The sequence below is a fragment of the Larus michahellis genome, chromosome 14 (genome assembly GCF_964199755.1).
Source record: "Larus michahellis chromosome 14, bLarMic1.1, whole genome shotgun sequence".
NCBI lineage: Eukaryota > Metazoa > Chordata > Aves > Charadriiformes > Laridae > Larus > Larus michahellis.
Window position 1 is genome coordinate 11,095,690 of NC_133909.1, and position 21,762 is coordinate 11,117,451.

The following is a 21,762-nucleotide window of genomic DNA, read 5'->3' on the forward strand; positions in this document are numbered from 1 at the left end:
ACTCCAAGGAAATCAATGTCTCTTGGTGTTGGTTGATCTCTGCTCAAAGAAGTTAAAAGCTTTTGCTCTCAAAATCAGGGCAGAGACAGTGCTGAAGCGCCTGTGAAACACGTCTTGGAAAGTAGAGATCTGCTCTCGTGCCTGACTCAGATCTGAGCTGCCTTTTCACAGGTTTTGAGGACTGGATAAAACTGTTGAATATAAAAAGGGAGTTTCCCATGCCTTCCTGGACACAACACTCAGCTGCGTGCTAGAGGTCACACAGCCAGTCCAGGAGGCTGTGAAAGCTGAGAAGTGCCAAGGTACTGTCATTGCACATCCTGGGGGGTCCTTGAGCATTTTGACAGGCAGTCGTGGTTCCCAGCACCCGCTGCTTTGGCCAGCAGCGTGTTAGATGGAGGTAGGATAGGGATAGGTAGATCAGTGTCTCAATACAGTGGTTTCCTATCTTAATTATTCTGCTACTGACTGCAGGGCCTTGGAGAGGGAAGGAGGCTGTGCTAGGGAGGATGGTGACGTTGCCAGTGGTAGCTGTTGAATAGGTCAAAACAAAGCAGCTCCTGTGTCTCCAATTGATAGGTTTAGTTGGTGGCAGGCCCTGCTTGCTCACCACCAGCTGAGAACTCTTTTCTTTCCTGAATTTAACAATTAACATTGCCTCCATTGCAGAAAGAAGAGAGGTGGAGCTTGCTCCAGTTCCTGATACAGGCCCAGAGCCTCAAGGAGATGTGAAAGGAGAAGGTGCTGATGGGCCTTCTTCCACCACTGAAAGAAAGGAGGATAGAAGATTACCGGTGGAGAACAAAAGAGGTCTCGTCAATACCTCAGAGACCACACCCGAATGCACTGCAGGTGGGACTCCTTCCTCTGCTGTAACACAGGAGGAAGAGGGCTCATCGCTGCTGGACGATATAACAGGTCCAAGTGATAGCTCGGAGACCACACCCCGGTGCATGGCCAGCGGTTCTTCTCAGAAATCACAGAAGAGGGTAAGGCTGTTTGTTGGTGCTGAGGGGCAGGAGTAGCCGGTAACGTGTTGCTCTCTCCTTTGCAAAGCAATGGTGCTGGGCTGCGTCGCCGTGAATCCCTTTGGCCTGCATCTGGATGCTGCTGCCTGTGTTCCTCGGGAAACTGCAGATGTATTTGCTTACGTGGGGTGTTGCGTATGCGGAGAGCCGATGTGCTGGGCGGTACAGCTCCCCCTAACAGTACCTACGCTGCATTGAGGGAAACAGTACAGAAGCCAGCAGCTTAGTAATTGGTCTGATCTTGTTAGTGAGCATCTTGCTCAGCACTGCTCTGTGTTCCTGCTGAGAAAGTCTTGAACATTAAAGCGAGAGAATTCTCAAGAGTCACTTGCATTTCACCTGCTATAGGGGATGGTAGCTGGTCTTGTCCCGTCTCTTCCTCATCGTTTCCCATTAACCCAGTGGAGCAGGAAGATGTAGCAGCAATGGAGGAGAGATGACAAGGACTCTTTCTCTGACAATGAAAAACAGACATTGTCTTGTTGCTTCTCTTTTTTTCCAATATAGAAAAAGAAGAAGAACAAAGCGAGGAAAGGCCCTTCCAGCTCTGGGGAGCAGAACTCACTGCCTCCTCTAATCACAGCACCAGCTCGACCTGCAGAATTGCCTGATACGGGTGTTATTCCCCAAGAACGCCAAACCCCGGGCAGTGAAGTAGCCAAAGCAGGTGCTGATGTACTTGCTGGTGGGAGTGGAGGAGCTCCTGAAAGCGACAGGGCGTTGGGTGACTTGGGGAAGGAAGGCGGCAGCGTGGAAGCGGTTGCAGAAGGCGGTGACAGCAGCGTAGACGTGATGACTCCAGCAAAGCAGAGGAGCACGGATAACGTGGCTGCTCCATCTCCAAGCTCTGCAGCCCCAAAGGAGAAGGTGAGGGGCGGAAGCAGCAGGGAGTGTGGAGAAGCGGTCAGGAGTGAGGTGGAAGGGGGCAGTCGTGCCCCTGATGCTGGCCAGCTTCCAGAAACCAGACCAGATTGCCAGTCCTCGGGTAGCAGTCAGAAGCCGGCCTCAGCAGGGGAGAGAGCGGGCCTTTCCTCTGGGTTGCCTCCTGGTACGGGAGTGCCTAAAATGGATCCTGCAAGTCCTGGTGCTGAACATCCAAGTCAAGAGGCAAAGGCTCCAGCGGCGGTCCAACGCTCGGAGGCTGGGAAGGAGAAACAGGAGAGCAGGCAGAAAGTGAGCTGTTTGAGTGCCAGGGCAAGTGTGTGAGTCCCCAACACAGCCGAATACTCGCCAGAGCGTTCAAAGTTTCCCTTTATGACTATGACTTGTTTGTGCTGTGAGTAAAGCTGAGGACCACGAGGCTGGAGATACGGGGTGATGGCAGGGAGCACTGTGAAGTGTCTCTTTCTCGAGTTTTGCTCTCCTGCGTGTCAGCTCTAGCAGAGCGCTCTCGCCGAGTGGTTGCTCACTTTGCCCCAGGAGTTGTGAACTTGTCTCTTCTCCAGCCGCTCTTCCAGGTGTGCTCCAGTGAGCTGGGTGGGATCTCCTCTCACGAGGAGGTCTTTGTGCTTTGTAGCCTGTAAAGGTGTAAATTGCTGCTGGGTATCTTTCATTTTCTTAATGCCCCATCCTCTGGGAATGTGTGACTTACTGACCTGACTTCTTGCTACTGTTGAAGGTGGAGCTGCTACCCGAGCATTCACACCCCATTCAAGGAGTCACACACGCACCACACGAGTCTGTCACTGTTTGGACCGGGGTCGCCCTGCAACTGGCCACTGCAGGGAGCTGATGGGTGCCCTTCTGACTCTCACACGCACACTCTTACTCTTGGGCGGGCTTCCGCCTTCTTCAGGCTCGACCCTGTGTTTCCCTCAGCAGAGTCTCAGGAGTTGAATATTAGAAAAATAAGTAATTTAATTGAAAGGTATAGTGACAGGGTCATCTAGCTGGCTGCCTCCAGAGAGGAACGTCAAACAAAGAAATCCCTGGGCAGTTGTACCTTTGCAGTCCATACACCTGCACTCACACGCTCCTCACGCGTGCTTCACCCGACTTTTAGTCCAATGGTGATTTTTGGTCCGTGGTTTTCTAACACCTTATTGGATTCTTTTTATGTGTCCAGGCAGACAGGCTGTTGACTGCTCTTATCTTGTTGATTTGCTGTCTCTGCTGACAGTTGTAGCCTCTTTATCTTCTGATTTATGCTTCTTGTGCACCTGTGCTCACTGGCAGACTGTGGGGAACTGAAGTCTCAGACTTAGAGAAAACACTACCAAAACACCAGTGTGTTATCGACATTTTCCTTGTGCTAAAAGACTAAATGCAGCACTGTACCAGCTGCTAGGAAAATTAATAAGAAAATTAACTCTATTGCAGCTTAAAAGCTTCAGCAAAGCTAGCTTCTCATGCAAAGTAAAGCTAGGCAAACATCTTCAGTTGCACCATACTATAACCCGAAGCAATTCATTCTAAGTAAAACTTACTTAAGCTAAACAACTAACATCTCTCATCACCAATGTGTTTGAGTTGGATTTCTCTTCCAACCCATGCATCGCTTTCCTTAACCAGTAGCTTCCCTCTATGAGGGATTTCTATTTCCAGAAGGGTGAAGCCAGCTGGTCTGCTGTGATTTCTGGGTGTCCCTGTCCCCTGCCTGAAGCGGTGTTGGATGTTTCTGCAGGTGTTACTTCCAGGGTCTCCTGTTTAATTGGGCACTGTTTGTCTTCCCCTTGCAGAGTGAAGGCACAAAGGAGAAAAAGAAGACCCCAAGTGAGAATGTGCACAAAGGAGCTGAGAAGACAAGTCAGACCAAAGGACCTGAGGCTGCTTTGATCAATACCTCAGAGACAACACCTGAATGCGCTGCAGGTGGGACTTCTTCCTCTACTGAAACAGAGGAGGAGGAGGAAGAGGTCAGATCTCTGCTGGAGCTGCTCCGGCATCACGTGAAGGAGAAGAGGGTAAGGCTGTTTGTTGGTGCTGAGGGGCAGGAGTAGCCGGTAACGTGTTGCTCTCTCCTTTGCAAAGCAATGGTGCTGGGCTGCGTCGCCGTGAATCCCTTTGGCCTGCATCTGGATGCTGCTGCCTGTGTTCCTCGGGAAACTGCAGATGTATTTGCTTACGTGGGGTGTTGCGTATGCGGAGAGCCGATGTGCTGGGCTGTACAGCTCCCCCTAACAGTACCTACGCTGCATTGAGGGAAACAGTACAGAAGCCAGCAGCTTAGTAATTGGTCTGATCTTGTTAGTGAGCATCTTGCTCAGCACTGCTCTGTGTTCCTGCTGAGAAAGTCTTGAACATTAAAGCGAGAGAATTCTCAAGAGTCACTTGCATATCACCTGCTATAGGGGATGGTAGCTGGTCTTGTCCCGTCTCTTCCTCATTGTTCCCCATTAACCCAGTGGAGCAGGAAGATGTAGCAGCAATGGAGGAGAGATGACAAGGACTCTTTCTTTGACAATGAAAACCAGACATTGTCTCATTCCTTCTTTTTTTTCTTTTTTTTTTTTTTTTTCCAACATAGAAAAAGAAGAAGAGCAAAGCGAGGAAAGGTCCTTCCGGCTCTGGGGAGCAGAACTCACTGCCTCCTCTAATCACGGCACCAGCTCAACCTGCAGAATTGCTTGATAAGGGTGTTATTCCCCAAGAACGCCAAACCCCGGGCAGTGAAGTAGCCAAAGCAGGTGCTGATGTACTTGCTGGTGGGAGTGGAGGAGCTCCTGAAAGCGACAGGGCGTTGGGTGACTTGGGGAAGGAAGGCGGCAGCGTGGAAGCGGTTGCAGAAGGCGGTGACAGCAGCGTAGACGTGATGACTCCAGCAAAGCAGAGGAGCACGGATAACGTGGCTGCCCCATCTCCAAGCTCTGCAGCCCCAAAGGAGAAGGTGAGGGGCGGAAGCAGCAGAGAGTGTGGAGAAGCGGTCAGGAGTGAGGTGGAAGGGGGCAGTCGTGCCCCTGATGCTGGCCAGCTTCCAGAAACCAGACCAGATTGCCAGTCCTCGGGTAGCAGTCAGAAGCTGGCCTCAGCAGGGGAGAGAGCGGGCCTTTCCTCTGGGTTGCCTCCTGGTACGGGAGTGCCTAAAATGGATCCTGCAAGTCCTGGGGCTGAACATCCAAGTCAAGAGGCAAAGGCTCCAGCGGCGGTCCAACGCTCGGAGGCTGGGAAGGAGAAACAGGAGAGCAGGCAGAAAGTGAGCTGTTTGAGTGCCAGGGCAAGCGTGTGAGTCCCCAACACAGCCAAATACTCACCAGAGCGTTCAAAGTTTCCCTTTATAACTATGACTTGTTTGTGCTGTGAGTAAAGCTGAGGACCACGAGGCTGGAGATACGGGGTGATGGCAGGGAGCACTGTGAAGTGTCTCTTTCTCGAGTTTTGCTCTCCTGCGTGTCAGCTCTAGCAGAGCGCTCTCGCCGAGTGGTTGCTCACTTTGCCCCAGGAGTTGTGAACTTGTCTCTTCTCCAGCCGCTCTTCCAGGTGTGCTCCAGTGAGCTGGGTGGGATCTCCTCTCACGAGGAGGTCTTTGTGCTTTGTAGGTGTCGGTGCTCCACTCGCAGACAGGCCTGTAAAGGTGTAAATTGCTGCTGGGTATCTTTCATTTTCTTAATGCCCCTTCCTCTGGGAATGTGTGACTTACTGACCTGACTTCTTGCCAATGTGTTTGAGTTGGATTTCTCTTCCAACCCATGCATCGCTTTCCTTAACCAGTAGCTTCCCTCTATGAGGGATTTCTATTTCCAGAAGGGTGAAGCCAGCTGGTCTGCTGTGATTTCTGGGTGTCCCTGTCCCCTGCCTGAAGCGGTGTTGGATGTTTCTGCAGGTGTTACTTTCAGGGTCTCCTGTTTAATTGGGCACTGTTTGTCTTCCCCTTGCAGAGTGAAGGCACAAAGGAGAAAAAGAAGACCCCAAGTGAGAATGTGCACGAAGGAGCTGAGAAGACAAGTCAGACCAAAGGACCTGAGGCTGCTTTGATCAATACCTCAGAGACAACACCTGAATGCGCTGCAGGTGGGACTTCTTCCTCTACTGAAACAGAGGAGGAGGAGGAAGAGGTCAGATCTCTGCTGGAGCTGCTCCGGCATCACGTGAAGGAGAAGAGGGTAAGGCTGTTTGTTGGTGCTGAGGGGCAGGAGTAGCCGGTAACGTGTTGCTCTCTCCTTTGCAAAGCAATGATGCTGGGCTGCGTCGCCGTGAATCCCTTTGGCCTGCATCTGGATGCTGCTGCCTGTGTTCCTCGGGAAACTGCAGATGTATTTGCTTACGTGGGGTGTTGCGTATGCGGAGAGCCGATGTGCTGGGCGGTACAGCTCCCCCTAACAGTACCTACGCTGCATTGAGGGAAACAGTACAGAAGCCAGCAGCTTAGTAATTGGTCTGATCTTGTTAGTGAGCATCTTGCTCAGCACTGCTCTGTGTTCCTGCTGAGAAAGTCTTGAACATTAAAGCGAGAGAATTCTCAAGAGTCACTTGCATTTCACCTGCTATAGGGGATGGTAGCTGGTCTTGTCCCGTCTCTTCCTCATTGTTTCCCATTAACCCAGTGGAGCAGGAAGATGTAGCAGCAATGGAGGAGAGATGACAAAGAATTTCTTTGACAATGAAAAACAGACATTGTCTTGTTGCTTCTCTTTTTTTCCAATATAGAAAAAGAAGAAGAGCAAAGCGAGGAAAGGTCCTTCCAGCTCTGGGGAGCAGAACTCACTGCCTCCTCTAATCACAGCACCAGCTCAACCTGCAGAATTGCCTGATAAGGGTGTTATTCCCCAAGAACGCCAAACCCCGGGCAGTGAAGTAGCCAAAGCAGGTGCTGATGTACTTGCTGGTGGGAGTGGAGGAGCTCCTGAAAGCGACAGGGCGTTGGGTGACTTGGGGAAGGAAGGCGGCAGCGTGGAAGCGGTTGCAGAAGGCGGTGACAGCAGCGTAGACGTGATGACTCCAGCAAAGCAGAGGAGCACGGATAACGTGGCTGCCCCATCTCCAAGCTCTGCAGCCCCAAAGGAGAAGGTGAGGGGCGGAAGCAGCAGGGAGTGTGGAGAAGCGGTCAGGAGTGAGGTGGAAGGGGGCAGTCGTGCCCCTGATGCTGGCCAGCTTCCAGAAACCAGACCAGATTGCCAGTCCTCGGGTAGCAGTCAGAAGCTGGCCTCAGCAGGGGAGAGAGCGGGCCTTTCCTCTGGGTTGCCTCCTGGTACGGGAGTGCCTAAAATGGATCCTGCAAGTCCTGGTGCTGAACATCCAAGTCAAGAGGCAAAGGCTCCAGCGGCGGTCCAACGCTCGGAGGCTGGGAAGGAGAAACAGGAGAGCAGGCAGAAAGTGAGCTGTTTGAGTGCCAGGGCAAGCGTGTGAGTCCCCAACACAGCCAAATACTCGCCAGAGCGTTCAAAGTTTCCCTTTATAACTATGACTTGTTTGTGCTGTGAGTAAAGCTGAGGACCACGAGGCTGGAGATACGGGGTGATGGCAGGGAGCACTGTGAAGCGTCTCTTTCTCGAGTTTTGCTCTCCTGCGTGTCAGCTCTAGAAGAGCGCTCTCGCCGAGTGGTTGCTCACTTTGCCCCAGGAGCTCTGAACTTGTCTCTTTTCCAGGTGTGCTCCAGTGAGCTCAGTGGGATCTCTGCTGGTGTGCTGTCATTTCTCAGTGTCCCCACCCATCTGAAGTGGTGTTGGATGTTTCTGCAGGTGTTACTTCCAGGGTCTCCTGTTTAATTGGGCACTGTTTGTCTTCCTCTTGCAGAGTGAAGGCACAAAGGAGAAAAAGAAGACCCCAAGTGAGAATGTGCACGAAGTAACTGAGAAGACAAGTAAGACCAAAGGACCTGAGACTTCCAGAAATTATGGTGCTTCGTCTGTAACAGAGAGTTGCAAGGACAAAAAGCAACAAGGGAACCAGAAATGTGTGGATAAGGTTAAAGAAAGGTGAGAACACCCCTGCTGCTCCCTGGCTCTCTTCACTTACAGGATTCGGTGGAAGGAGGACTAGAGGACTCCAGGTTGAGGCAGGGGGTGAAGTACTAAGATTAAGCCTGCATGCATCTTGGATATGTGGAAATACAATTGCCTTAAAGCTGAGGTAAACTGCTGCTCGTGCAACAGAGAGCTCACGTTTAATCGGCAGTTGCTGCAGAGTTCACGTACTGGGTAGTATGGTACGCTTGATACTTGAACCTGTTTGAGTATCAAAACAATGAGATTGCTCTGTTAGTTCTTACTGTTACAAACAACGTGTGCGTTACACGTGTAACTCTGTGGGTTAATAGTGTGAAGAGCTCTGTTGATTAGTGGAACTTGCTCTGTGTAATCTGTATGAGCTGGAAGGAGGATAAAGCATAGCCATTGCAGGCGACTCTGCTGGGTGAGGTGTTTCTGTTGGTTTACCCATGCAGTGGCCCAGGTGCACGTGGCCAGAGTATTTCATGCTGCCTTTAGGAACCCATTTTTACCTTTTTGCACTAGGCCTGTTATGTAGCATCAGTTTGAGTGAAGTACTGACAGAGCTCATGGGTCTTGCATCCAGTAAGTGTGTGACTCGGATCTTATTTGTGGCTTGTAATGTTTTGTGCAATTTTTAAAAAATAGTAAGAATTATAGTTCTTTGTATTTTCCTTTGCATTCTTTCTCATAGTTCTGTGAGCCGAAGGGATGGTGTTACAGTATATTTCCATGCGATATTGTCCAAAGACTTCAAACTAAACCCTGAGACCCATAAAGTGTTCATCAGGGGTGAAGGCATTTCTCCCTATGCAAACTGGAAGGACAACATTTGTGAGCTGCACTGCGCCAAGTAAGTGCCCCCGGGAGTCACACAGAGGGGTGGGGGCGTTTGGCTTCTGGAAAAGAGGATGGAATGCGGTACTTCATTTAACGTGTAAGCCTGTAGCTATATGCCCATAGGTGGGTATTGCTACAAAGGGTTTTCATAGTGGAGACAAGTATTCTAAAACTTTCATCATGAAAGAATAATCACCATTCCTATTATAAATGGAGTGATGCGTGGAAAAGGAAGTATATAGGTCAGCTGACATGTCCTTTGCCTGCCTTTGCTGTGTTTTGTGTTTCCTAGGTATCTAGAAGAACATGGATACCTCATTGAAGGCGCTGTAACTCTTGCAAAAGAAAACATGAATAAACACATTCCTTACAAATATTGGGTTAGCTGTGGTGAAGGGGATTATGAGTTTATTTACAAGAATTCAGTATTGAATTATCACGTGAATCGCTGCTTATTCATAAACAGTAGCTTGCTCAGCAACGGAGGTGAGCTTTTCTGACTGGATCTGCATATTGCACCGATCCGTGGGGTTTTTTGGTGGGGTGATCTCTAGCTTTATACAGACTAGCATTATTGTTAGACAGCACTATCTGAAGTTGGAAACTTAATGGGTCAGCGCGGGTATTTCTGTGGTCAGCTGAAGGAGTGAAGGCATGCACAAATGTGTGTTTGTTTCTCAAACCATTGTTTTCCTGTGTTCTTGTCTGTGTTGCTTACTCTAGAATGGCATCAGTATGATGATATTGTGTGTAAGGCTTCCATGCTAAAAAACATACGGAAGATAGTGGCTCTTGATAAAAACAAAGATGTGGTGAAAGGGAAGAAAATAGCTGCAAATATTATGTTAGAAAATATCTTCAGCATTCTTGGAACCTGGAGTCCCGACAACTTGAGAAACTTCCTCGGCCAGCTGAAACAGTTTTACTTCGTTACAAAAGAACCCAGGGTATTTGAGGACAGGCAAGTGCCATGGACAGAGTTAAACTTTGGCACGCAGCAGGTAAGCCCTTTTCTTCTAACAGATACTGGGAAGCAGGTGCTCAGTTACTAAACGCAGCACTTTTGAATTTTGCTGTTGACTTTGGGTTAATTTTGCTTTTCTAGACCAAATGTTCAGGTGTGACGGAAGCGGTGGGGATCCTTTCGGGGTGACTGCCACCGTCTGCCTTGGGAACTTCGGTCACACCTTTGTAATTAGGTGCTGGTCTGAATAGCCCATATTGGTCAACAGCAGAGCTGTGATATGGCGAATTCTTACTTGAGTGGGTTTTGTTGTCTGGATATTAATTTCCTAAGCCTGGCCCTTTAGTTTTGCTGCCAGTCACACTGTCACCGACTTCTCTGCACTCATCTTGGACTCCAAGCCTGCCTTTTTTTTGAGTTGAGCTCTTCCTGGTCCAGTTCTAAGCAGTGATGCAGAGAGGGCTTCTGGAGCCCTACATTCCTTACCTGGCATAATTATGAAAGGTGGCAGAAATGTCACGTTGTCTTTTTTGGGGCTTCAGACTGGTGTCAGGGCTCCTTGTTTCTAACTCTCCTGGTGACACAGGAGAGGCCACAAGATGGCATACCCGCCCAGCTCAGCCGAGCCCGCCAGTGTTCTGTGTCACCGCTGGTTTTCAGAAGGGTGATTTTGGTATCACCAAGCACGGCAGTACCATGGTCCCCCCCCGGGATGTGGTTTCAGAGTAGCTGTTGGGGGCTGTGGGTAAGGACAGAAATCTCTCTCCTTTCGTTGACTCCCAACCAAGGCTGAGTCCACTGCTAAACTGGAGTCTGCTTGCGGCGTGCGATGGTGACATAAGGCAGCGTTGCATGTACAGCTGCTCAGCTCACCAGTTCCCTTCCTGAGGTCTGCCCCAGCCCCTTGATGCTCCCCAGCTCTGCTGGGCATGGGAAGGTGTGGCAGTAGCTGAGCGGTGGGAGCTGGTGGCACGGAGAGGGGCATCAAACAGTCGCGGGTACCGGGGTACCACGCCTGACGTTCTGGTGGTGGTCAGTACCATGTGTGCTTAGATGCCAGTACCATGCCGTGTCATGGGGTGTACAGGGCTGTCCAGTGTCCTCGCTGTAACCAGCAGAAGAAAAGGGCTTCAGAAGTAAAAGACTTGTTGGGGAACTAATGCTGCAGTCGGTTTGTTTCTTCCCTTCTTTATCCTAGGTGAATGATTTGTTGCTGCAATACATGACGAGAATAGCCCTTCCTTTCCTTGCACCAGAAGGTACAAAAGCATCACAGGAGGACATGGTACTAAAAAGTAAACTAGCTCTGGGGCTCACCATTCTCACAGCAGTTGAATCGCTCCAGCTGCCAGTATCTAAAACGGGTCTGGCTGACCTGTGTAGCCTCTTGTGCTTGGATAAGGTGTCACAACAAACCATACTGGATGAACATCATCAAATCACAAAGACTTTTACAGCAGTTACTAGGTACGTATGTTACTGGAGCACTTACAAGCTAACTAACTGGGCTGGTTTTGCAGCAAGTATAGCACCCTGTGATAAAACAATAAGGGATTTGGATCTCTAGTGTCAGACAATCACAAAAAAATTAGGTTTGAAGGTATCTTCGGAGGTCTCTGTTCCAACCTCCTGCTCAAAGCAGAGCTGAAGCCCAGGCAAGGTTGCAGTCAAGATCTGAAAAACAGGGATGAAGGTTGCACAACCTCCTGGGGCCCTCTTACAGCCACAGCACTTTCTTGATGTGAAGAATGTTTTCCTTTTGTCCAAACAGGATTTCCCTTATTACAGCTTGTAACTGTTGCCAGATTAATAAATTGAGTTAAAACTGTTAGTTTTTCTTTATATATAAAAATCTTACGTATTGTCCTTTTCTGTCAAGCAGTTTCTAGATCCTTACCTGTTTGCTATTCATACTTAACAACTCCAAGGATCGGCATCATCATGTGTTTACTCATTTAAATTTAAATGCCATATTTGGATTCTTCTCGTCTCCTCTGATGCGCACTGCTGCAAGCTTTTTGTTGATTTTTCCTCAGAGTGCCTGCTTGTTATACTGTTATCTAACTGCTTATCCGGCACTCCAATTTCTAGATCACTTGCACAGCTACAGCTGTTAAATTTCCTTTTGGAGGCCAACCAAGGAGGCCGAGAATTGTCCCTAGAATGCTGGCTCTGTGCATCTGTGTCACCCCAGCCCTGACTGAGCTGGGGGGGACTCAGGTGGAGACTGTAAAGTATTGGCACTCTTTCTCAGTGCTACATTAGTAGGGTCTGTGCAGAGAGATTCCAGTAAGATTACAGCCTTGAGTCTTAAACTTTTACCATATATGCCCTTCAATGAAGACAAGATTGATCTAAAATAATTACCAGAATTTAGTTGAAGGTACATAGCAAAATTGAGACGTAGCCTTCCCCCGCCAGGATATTCTTGAGTCCTGTACCAAGCTATTCTTCTACTGTGTGTGTTTCTTTTGGTGCTTTTTTTAGTTTGAAGATTCACCTGACAAACTTGTGCCAGAGATGCATTGACGACCAAGTAGACCAGTGGGTGTGGATTCTTCCTCTTCTGCATTCCCTTGCTGCTCCTTCGCAGCATGACCACTTGCCAATGGAAGAGGATACCTGGGCAGGGCTGGAAGGGCTTCCATTTGCTGAAAGAAGGAAGAAGCACGATAAGTGAGTCTTCCAGAATTGCTAGTTTTACCCAGTGCCTGGACATTGTAGTCAGTGGTGATCACCTTACTGTACCTCTTCTCTCTTTTTCGTTTCTTCCCCTCCCTTGTTTTTAAAAAATAAGAAACATAGCATGTCCATGGATATTTGGGATACATGAACACAGACAATATTGGTTGCTCGGAGACTATGGCGTATAGCAAAGCTACGCAGTATATGACCTTTCAGACACAAACAATCCTTGACTCCGCAAGCTGTGGAGCAGCTTATGCAGTTGGTGATGCCTGGCGTGAGTTAAAGCAGCTCACGATACGCATTGTGCAGAATCTGAGCAAAAGCTGGAGTTTATTTTCCTTGAGTGCTTCTGCTCAGTAGTTTGACACTGCTGCTGTGGTGATCACTGAGTCTCGGGGTCTTCTACTGATCTTCAGCTGTAAATGAAAAAAGCACAGGAGTGAGAATAAGTGTCCTTTGTGGGCTGAACAAGCTCGTAGCCTTTTGTTCCTTGAAAACTTGAAGATTTTGTTTTGTCTTCCCTCCAGGGGGACCCTACTGCAACTAATGAAAGAAAAGAAACACTTGATGGAATTTGATAGGACTCTGGTCAAGTCCTGGATCTGTGTGCTGCCCCTGGAGAGCCAGGCTGAATTTATACAAGACTTCTCCAGTGATTTCTTAGTTACTCTTCAAGGTGTTTCTTACAGATTAGAGAACATTGACTTTTCGTGGAAAAATTCTGAGGTTTGTCTTCTGGCAGCTTTACTCACCTAAGGGATAAAGGCTGAAACTGGGCTGTAGCGTGCCTTTTAGCAGAACTGACTGTCACTGGAGGGAATGTGGTTGGTAGCAGGTCGGAGCACAAAGAACTTAACATTTAGCTAAATGCAAAAAAGGTTGCTCTGAAGTAGGAGACTTCTAAGAGAAGATGAGAGGGTGTACCTGTAGCAAAAAAATGTTGTTGACATTGAGAGAAGGGTTTGCTTATCTGGATTTGCTCTTGGTCACTGATGGCAAATATTTTAATCTCGAGATCCTCAGGGGGGGCTGCCTGAAACTACTTTTGGCACAGCTTTTGGGCATTGGTTTGGGCAGGGCACTGCTGGTTTGAGAGATTTTCTTGCCTGTTGTGAAAACACTGGTATTTTGGTGAGGACACACAGTACACACTGCACACTGCCACTAAGAATAATAAATTTTAAACCCCTAGATTGTAAGAAGTGCTATTATTTGTACAAATAATAACCATCTATATGTTGACTCTGACATCCAGTAAATAATTCTTGTGACTTTATAACGTGTTTATAAAAGTGTTGGAGAAGGCACGGAAGAATACTGAATTCCCTCTTTCACAGCATCGCCTCAACTAATGAGAAACCAGTCTGTAAAACTCCTTCCACAGTTTAATGTTTCTATCTTTTTATTCTTAGAAAGTAGAGAATCTTCTAAAGACACTGCTGCACACCTTGGATGAGAAGCAGGCCAGGTAACTGAAGTGTGTGTCTGTGAGAGCATCATCCTTTTTATTTACATCATGCCTGGGGGGTGGGGTTATGCCTGTAGCTTGAATTGCGTGCATTGAATTTGTTGGGGGTTTCCTTTTTTTTTTTTTTGTTTTTTCCTTTTCCCCCCTCTGAGCAGAAAAGAAATTCTTCCTCTTTATTTCTGTTCTTCAGAGCTCTGGAAGCTGGCTCTTGGCAGTCTTGCTTGACCTGTTGCCTCAAGCTGCACAGGAGTGCCTGCAAGTACCTGAAGTTTGGGAGGTGGTACGCGATTCCTGCCACTTCTGCCATGATGATTTCAAAGGTTGCCAAACTTCAGCCCACAGCAGTGAGTACCAAGGAACCATTCAGGGGTTGATATGAGCAAGATATCTAGAATTATTACAAAAATCATACAATAGACTGGTTTTAGATCATATCAATTCTCAGTTTGGAAAAATTAATAGTCTGAATTAACGAAGATTGTGGTATGCTCAAAAAGCTGTGAAATTGTTTAATGATTTTAATTCTGCTTATTAAAGATAAGGTCGAATGCCTAGGTTGGCTGTCATGGGTTTTGTTTTATGTGTGGTTTGTTTTGTTTTTTTTCCCCTTAAACATATTTTGTCTTTATTTCCCGCAATAAGCATTCTTAAGCGCAAACTATTTGTAACCATTGCATTTTCTCACCCTCCCTCTATCCGTTATTCAAGTAGCAGTGGGTCTCTGCTGCTGGGAGTGTTTGTGCTTTGGATGCATCTAGACCTTCTCTTTTAGAAATATTCATTTAAATCAGTTGTACGTTGCTCTCCTGCTGAACTCTTCTTTTTTTTTTTTTTTTTTTTTTTTTTTTTTCCCCTGCGTGTGGCAGGTTCCACGAGGTGCTGTGCAGGAAGCTCCAGTGGTAGAAGTATTCAATGAAGCTCTGAGAGACGCTCGAACCTGGTTCAGAAATGCTTTAAACAAAACTTTATTGGAAGAACACCTGGACTGTGTGATGTTCTCTTTTCATTGGGAACTTCAGGTTTGTCATCTTCTAATAATATGTATAAAATGGTGTTTTACCGTAGCTTAACCATATAGTCTTTAGTCTAATGGCTCTTTGCTGGGAACAGTAGCTGCTGCGGCTGGGTAAGGAATGAGACGGGGACAAGCAGCTGAGAAGCTGGATTATTTTAAACACTGTTGGGCTGAAAAGCAAAGGGCTATAATTGGTGCTGCCCAGCTCACCTGATTTCTCCTTTTTCTCGGTGTTCCAAGACACATTGCTGGGATGAGGAGCTGCCCCTTGTTGGTGTTTAGCCGGAGCTATTGTCTTGCTCACCCCGTAGGATGTCCTGGCTGTCCTTCAGGCCGTCCAGCAGGCAAAGCGCAGAGCAGCTCCTTGCAGTCTGACTCGCTCTGCTCCCGGCCCTCCCGGTTTCCAGCAGGGAGGACAGTTTCCAGCATCAAGGTGGAAGTGGTTCATGCAAATGTCTCCTCTAGCAACAGGGATGTTTTGACACTGTTTGGGCTTAAAAGCTGCCTTTTGCAGCTCCGGGAGTGCTGCTTTTCTGGATGGAACGTCTGAAAGGACTGCAGACTGTCTGAGGAGTGTAGGGTCTCTCCTCAGCATAGTTCTTTTAATTGACTTATTTGAATATTATATCTCAGCACTTAGTATTTTGGATTTGTTTGCTTCTCACCTGCAGGCCTGGAATGAATTTGTGACGATCAGCTTTCCAGATGAGCAGTTCACTAAGACGTGGAAGAAGACTTTACTTGCAGATCTGGAGAGAAGAATTCAGGAGGTACGGAGGAATGCACCACAGGACTCGCTGCGTGCTGGTTTCAGAGGTCAAAGCAGAGAGACAGTCTTCTGCTGTGCTTAGAGAATAGCTTCTAGAGCCTGAAAAGGCACATGAAAACACTGTGGCTTTTGTCATAAAAATTGCCGTTGCTGTTATAAACCATATTCTGGAAGCTCAAAAGTTAGACATGAAACTGTACCATGCTGTATTCTTGGTGTCAGAGACCCCAGCAGCCAGCTGTGCTGGTCTGCTTCTCACAGTGACTGATGTCCTGATGCTTTAAAGGAAACTGCAGATCTTGAGCAATTTCTGCCCCTATAGTTTTAAGAAACAGTGGGTGTAAAGTAAGCACACAAGGACTTACAGAAGTAAAGCTGACGCTTGTCTCTTTTTCCATTGTGCAGAAATTGTGTTGTCTAGGCTCCCAAATGCATACCCAAATGTGTAGGTCCCTTCTAAATTGAACTTGTATATCTCCTCATCACCTTTCTTTATCAGTTGCAAAATTCTTTAAGCCGTTTATTTTCATGGTATAATCAGGAAAAAAATATTTCCTGGTGGAAGCTTGGCTTGGAGAGATGCATGTTAAGTAATCACACATTTTAGATGGAAGGATTTTCCACGTGTCTGTCTGTGTTTCATCTCTCTTCCAGGCCCTGATAAATGGGCTGATGCTTAGCTCCACTAGGAAACTTAAATTTTTTGACTTAGTTCCTTTTATTGTCTTAATAGCAGCACTCGTTCCTTCATGCTTTCAGAATAAACACTTTGGAAACTCTTAACTTGATAAGAAATCTGCCTTTCGCCCTGTAGGAGCCTCCAGTTAACCAAATCTTAGCCTACTGCTCTCAGCACTGGGAATTTAAACAAGTCGACTCTTCCATTGAGTGGTGTTTCTGCAATTGTGCCACAGAGGCTGTAACTGCGGCTTGCCAGGTATTGTATTTTCCCTCAAGGTAGGAAAAGGAAATGTCAAATTTCCTGTTGCATAGAAATCCTGTTGCATAGTATAGGGTCGTGCATTGTGGTGGAAGGAGAGTTGCACGTTGCTGTCGTGGCTTGAGTTGCTGTGGATTGTTCAAGTTTGTTAAATCAACAAAAAAAAATACCGACAAGAAATTGGGAAATGAGGATCCACTTATAAAGGGTCCATGAAAATACTTGTAATGGTTTTGCCATCATGGCTTCTGGTGTCAGTCACGTTGTACAGCTTTTTTGGAATATGCCCCAGCCATACCTCCAAGGTGTGACTTCTTGACAGCAATGCCTGATCCCGAGCCAGATGGACGCAGTATAACCCAAAACACTGACCCATTCCTCCTCTCCGTCTTGTATGCCTTGTGCAGACTCAGAGCAATCTCCTTGAGAAGATATCTCCCTACAACATGGGCCGATTCAGCCAGCTTGTATCAGCTATTGTTGTGAAGTCATGGCCCATAAAGAGTGGGCAGCGGGAGGATGATTTTGATGAGATTTTGCACCACTTGCTTACGTGGCCTGACATCAAACATATCTTCGGCTTTAGTGGTATGTCTGTTAGTTATAAGAGTCTATGAGAAGCTGTTCTCTGCCTTGCCGCTCCCACTTTGCAGAGCAGCAAACTTGTATAAAAATTGTCCTGCGCTTGTTTTATTCCCTATCTCAAAGGCCAAGGTATTCAGCCTGCTTTTGGAGCAGAAAAGCTAAGGAAGAGTGAGCTAGTGTTCCTCTTGTGCTAATCCACTGCAGCCAGTTCAGGATTTGTACTGGACTGCTGGACCTGTAGAGCAAGTGGATTTGTAGAACATAACTTATTTCCCTGAGAAGTTCTAATAAGTTGTTGCTACACGAAAATGCAAGAGTGTTGGTCATGTGAATGGATCAAAATGGCTCATGTTTCCTCCACAGGCTTTGGGTATGGGCTCTCCATGGGAAGGCTTCTGAATCGCTTTCCTGTGATCCTGGCTGTTTCTGTTCAGAAAAATATGAGGGGTTGGAGAGTGGTGTGATGAGTTCCCAGACTTTTGGGTAGGGATTTGAATGGGAAATGGAAGGACTCTGTATCATGATGTTGAATAGTTATTGATTCTGCCCAGTTTTTGTGAAGCAGGGCTGATCTAAGTTTTACATGCTTTGTTTCTGGAACAGGAACAAAGACAGATCTCCTAGAAAAACTTACAGATGAAGCAAAGAATGTAATGGCCATGGCAGACTCTGTGCTTACGAGTGTCACTGCTGACATCTGTAACGGGTGTATCCTTGTGAAACATCTGGAAGAGATTTTCCAGCATGAGAAACAGTTCATCTGTATCTGGGAGATAAGTAAGAGCACTATTCAAAGGTGGCGCTGTTGGCTTGTAGCGTTGGATTGTGTTAACCTGCTTCAGTGATTAGTAATGCGAATTGGGCGCTTCAGCAGTTAGCGGTGCTGCCCGTGTCTTTGTCCTTTATGTAGAGCTCCCAACTCCAGTTTGCTTGTCTGCATTTCACTGTGGTCTTTGTGACTCTGCAAACACAACCCTGAGTTATGGGTGCAGGGGGTGGGAAGTATCTGCCTGGTGACTACAGATGAGTTTTCTTTCAGAGCAACAGTTCAGTGAAGACAAAGAACTACTCCAGAGAGAACTGAAAGAATTGCTGCAGAGGAGGCAAGAAGAAGTAACATTTCTCAGAAAAGAGAAAAAAGCAATAGGAACCTTTCTGAGCATGTGTAGGAAGGTGCAGGCATCTGTGAAAGGTAGTGTTTTGGGGGAACAATTTGAAAGTGGCAACTCCAGAAAATACAATATTCTTTGAAAACGACTAGGCTTTGTAAACACGTTTTATTCTAAACCACAGCAAGTATGAGGAGGGGTGGAGGAAGTAAACCTAGAGCATTTGAGGGATCAAATGAGTGCTTATGCATCAAATGATATTTGGAAGGGTGCACATGCTCAATAGCATTTTGCAGCTTGGGGGATTAGATGCAGTAAACTGGAGACAGGCTGGACATCTGATCTGCCTCTGACCTCTCTCTCTTTTAAAGTCGATGTAGGTGAAGTGGAATTTCAACACATGGAAGATCTTTGCTTAAAAAGACTAAATACAGCTGTGAATGTGGGAAGGAGACCCCTACAGACCTACTACAGCTTAAGCCCAAAGCTGAAAGAATTTGCCCAGAAAATGCACTCTCTTAAGGACAGCCTGATCTTCCAGCAGTTCTGGGAAGAAGCTGCGCAGATGGCAGGAGAGGAGTGTGAAAGTTCAGAAGAGGAGGAGGACAGCACTTTTCCTGCATTGGACCTTCATAATGTTTTCAGCAATCTAATCTCCCCTTGTTTTGTGAGCTATGAAAGGTTGTATGATGATCTCAGATCTGGAAGTCTCACACTCGCTGAAGTTGATACAATTTTTCAGGAATTCACAAATCATCCGGAAGATATCAAAACAGAACTAAATACCATATGTGAGCTTGCACCTGGAGAAGACAGAGGCTGGGTGGATCAGCGATTTCAGCAGATCCAGCAATACCATGAAATGCATTTAACTTTTGATGCTGCGAAGATCATTGCCAATGTCAAAGAGATTTTAAACCTCTCTGGTGACTTCAGCGTTCTGGAAAACTTGTTGGACATAGTAAGCATCCACTTCTTCTGCTCTGTACTGTCAGGGTGTTGGCTAGGAAGCTTGTGTAAATCCAAACCTTCCCTTAAGTCTGTCCTAGTCTGTCAAGAGCCGTTCCCTGTCCCAAAATGCTTATTTGAGATAAAAATTCAGCGTTCAAAGTGCTTTTGTGTAGTCTTTCTTAAAAGAGAAAAGATGCTATTCCTCCGTTTGGGGTGTGGCTCTGCAGAGGGCTTTCCTTTCCCTGCTGGTTGAGTTTCCTATTTCCAGACTGAATGTTTGTTTTCACCACTTGCTTCGTAGACAGAAAAGCTTGAATCATACAAGACACAAAAGCTGGACTCCATCAGCCCTGAGCTTATGCTTGCCAAGAGACTGCTGCAGGGGATGACTGTGAACCGTCGTGGGTGTCTGAGGGAGCTGGCCCAGCAGAAGGAGTTTGTCTGCTGGGTCAGAGAAGCACTGAAAGGTGTGTGCTGCTCACCCAGGAATTAGGCAGATGGTGCCAGAAGGGATACCAGTTGTGTGGGGGCAGAAGCAATGCCATATCTGTGACCCATCTGCTTTATGCCTTCACGGTGTCTGATATTGATGGTTACAAGCATCTCTTACGGGTTTCGGTGTGGAACGTGCTATGAAGTAGCATGCACATGCCACTGCGGTCTTGTGCAGCACACAGTAGCTAATCTGGAGGGTTGTAATAGCTGCTACAATTCAGTTCAGACCGGTTATTTAAGAGAACAAAGGCCATCCATTTAACAGGATTAGTTGTGTGTCTGCCAGCTCAGTTGTCTTACATGCACAGAGGCACAAACTCTTTGTACTGCTTCCGTCCTGGCTGTGAATCTGCTGTTCATGGCAATGTGGAGAAAAGCCAGGGCTGAGGATGAATCTCCTAGCAAAGGTGCTGGCAGGGTGGGTGGAGGAAAGTTCACAGGAGATGCTCTTCAAAGGCATTCTTTCTGCATTTTCTGTAAAAGGTGGTGATGTTGGAATTGCAAAGGAATTGCATTGAAGCTGCCTCATTTGTTGTTCATTCATGTGTTTATCTCATTTAAGATATAAACGAGCTGAAGGTATTTGTAGACTTGGCCTCCATCTCTGCTGGGGAGAATGACATGGATGTGGACCGTGTGGCATGTTTCCATGACACTGTGCATGGCTACTCTTCCCTGCTCTATGAGCTTAGGCAAGACTCAGGGTTTGAGGACTTCATGTGCTGCTTGACGAAGCTGTGGCGAGCCCTGGACAGTGATGAGAATCTTCCCAAGAAACTGGTGAGTTCTGCTGGAGCAGGTCCTCTCCGTATCCTTTTGCGTTTGTGACTTCCAAGAGTGGCTGGAAGATTGACTGCACAGAGCAAATTGCATCTGTGTGAGGATGGGACATCACAGCAGCTTTTGTTATTGGAAGAAAAATATCTTATGTTTCCGTGGCACAAAAATTCACTGCAGCACGTGTAACTGATATAGCACGGATTTCTCCAGAGAGCTGCTGAGGCTTTTAAGTGTGACACGGCTCTTGCAGAAGTTTGAATGATGACGCAAAAGAGGGAAGGCAGATGGCTGGGAACTCTGTCTTATTCGTTGCAGCAGGACATGTTTCTATAGCAAGAGGCGTTGAAGCACTGTGGGTTCTGTTTGTTCAGCCTCCCATGGTGTCGGTAAAGAACAGCTGTGCAGAAATATCAGGCTGTGGCTAGTACTCATTCCTTTCTTCCTTCCCTGTCCCTGAAACTCTTATGCCAGCCCAAGCCGTTGGTCCTGAACACAGATGTAATCCTGGAAAGAAGTGCCAAGTCAGAGCAATTAGGGCAGTGCCATGTCTTCTCTTCCTACAGCGTGCTTCAGCTCAACACTTGGAGTGGTTGAAAACAGTGAAAGAGAGTCACGGGTCTGTGGAGCTGTCATCACTGTCGCTGGCAGCTGCCATCAACAGCAGAGGAATATATGTTGTCAGAGCACCAGCTGAGGGCCAGAAGGTGAGGCTGCTTGGTTTTGCCTCCCCTCCTGCAGACAGCACTGCTGGCGTGTCAGTGACTGTCAGAAATGTGCCGTAGCTTTTCTCCCACTCTACACAGTTCCTTTTTGGGGCTGCTGCCTCCTAAGTGCTCCCCTTGCTGGGCATATAGCACTACCTCAGGAGTAGAATCTCAGTGCACATCAGTGATAATGACTTATTCTCTGGCAGGTTTCTTTGGACAGTGTCCTGCACTTCACCCTCCCGGGGAGTTCTGGGGATAACGAGGCATCATGGAAATACTCTCTGGCAGAGCTCCGTGAACTGCAGAACAAACTGATGCTCATGTCAGCAAAGGGGGAGCAAGGCTTGGAGGTGGAGAAGTTCTCTGAGGTCAGATTTCAAACCCAGTGGTTTACTAGTGTTGGGGCTGGGGTTGGATTTTGCCTTGAATATCAGCTTTTAAGACTGTGGTTTACAGCTGAGTTGCTGGGGATGAATGTAGCAGGCAGATAGATGTTCCTACTTCTTTGCCTCCCTGTTAAGGTGGAACTGAGCTGGAGACCAGGGAGTGGACTGGTACCC

At 47.3% G+C, this 21,762-nt stretch overlaps 1 protein-coding gene across 5 annotated transcripts in view; it reads left to right on the plus strand.

Moving 5' to 3' along the window:
- The window catches only part of RNF213 (ring finger protein 213), a 59,316-nt gene that overhangs the window by 4,040 nt on the left and 33,514 nt on the right, over window positions 1-21,762 (plus strand). For all 5 annotated transcript variants that reach the window (XR_012589972.1, XM_074608041.1, XM_074608040.1 and 2 more), the window contains exons 3-28: window positions 670-989; window positions 1,536-1,895; window positions 3,707-3,931; window positions 4,495-4,854; window positions 5,843-6,067; window positions 6,612-6,971; window positions 7,698-7,879; window positions 8,586-8,744; window positions 9,024-9,217; window positions 9,455-9,732; window positions 10,894-11,162; window positions 12,183-12,371; window positions 12,911-13,109; window positions 13,796-13,851; window positions 14,042-14,195; window positions 14,718-14,870; window positions 15,538-15,636; window positions 16,450-16,572; window positions 16,983-17,163; window positions 17,764-17,937; window positions 18,200-18,352; window positions 18,641-19,230; window positions 19,522-19,687; window positions 20,278-20,495; window positions 21,059-21,199; window positions 21,409-21,570. Coding sequence is in view for 4 of the 5 variants with exons in the window: in XM_074608041.1 (XP_074464142.1) it covers window positions 670-989; window positions 1,536-1,895; window positions 3,707-3,931; window positions 4,495-4,854; window positions 5,843-6,067; window positions 6,612-6,971; window positions 7,698-7,879; window positions 8,586-8,744; window positions 9,024-9,217; window positions 9,455-9,732; window positions 10,894-11,162; window positions 12,183-12,371; window positions 12,911-13,109; window positions 13,796-13,851; window positions 14,042-14,195; window positions 14,718-14,870; window positions 15,538-15,636; window positions 16,450-16,572; window positions 16,983-17,163; window positions 17,764-17,937; window positions 18,200-18,352; window positions 18,641-19,230; window positions 19,522-19,687; window positions 20,278-20,495; window positions 21,059-21,199; window positions 21,409-21,570 (5,690 nt within the window). In the remaining variant the exon portion in view is untranslated. The remainder of the gene's footprint in view (window positions 1-669; window positions 990-1,535; window positions 1,896-3,706; window positions 3,932-4,494; window positions 4,855-5,842; window positions 6,068-6,611; window positions 6,972-7,697; window positions 7,880-8,585; window positions 8,745-9,023; window positions 9,218-9,454; window positions 9,733-10,893; window positions 11,163-12,182; window positions 12,372-12,910; window positions 13,110-13,795; window positions 13,852-14,041; window positions 14,196-14,717; window positions 14,871-15,537; window positions 15,637-16,449; window positions 16,573-16,982; window positions 17,164-17,763; window positions 17,938-18,199; window positions 18,353-18,640; window positions 19,231-19,521; window positions 19,688-20,277; window positions 20,496-21,058; window positions 21,200-21,408; window positions 21,571-21,762) is intronic.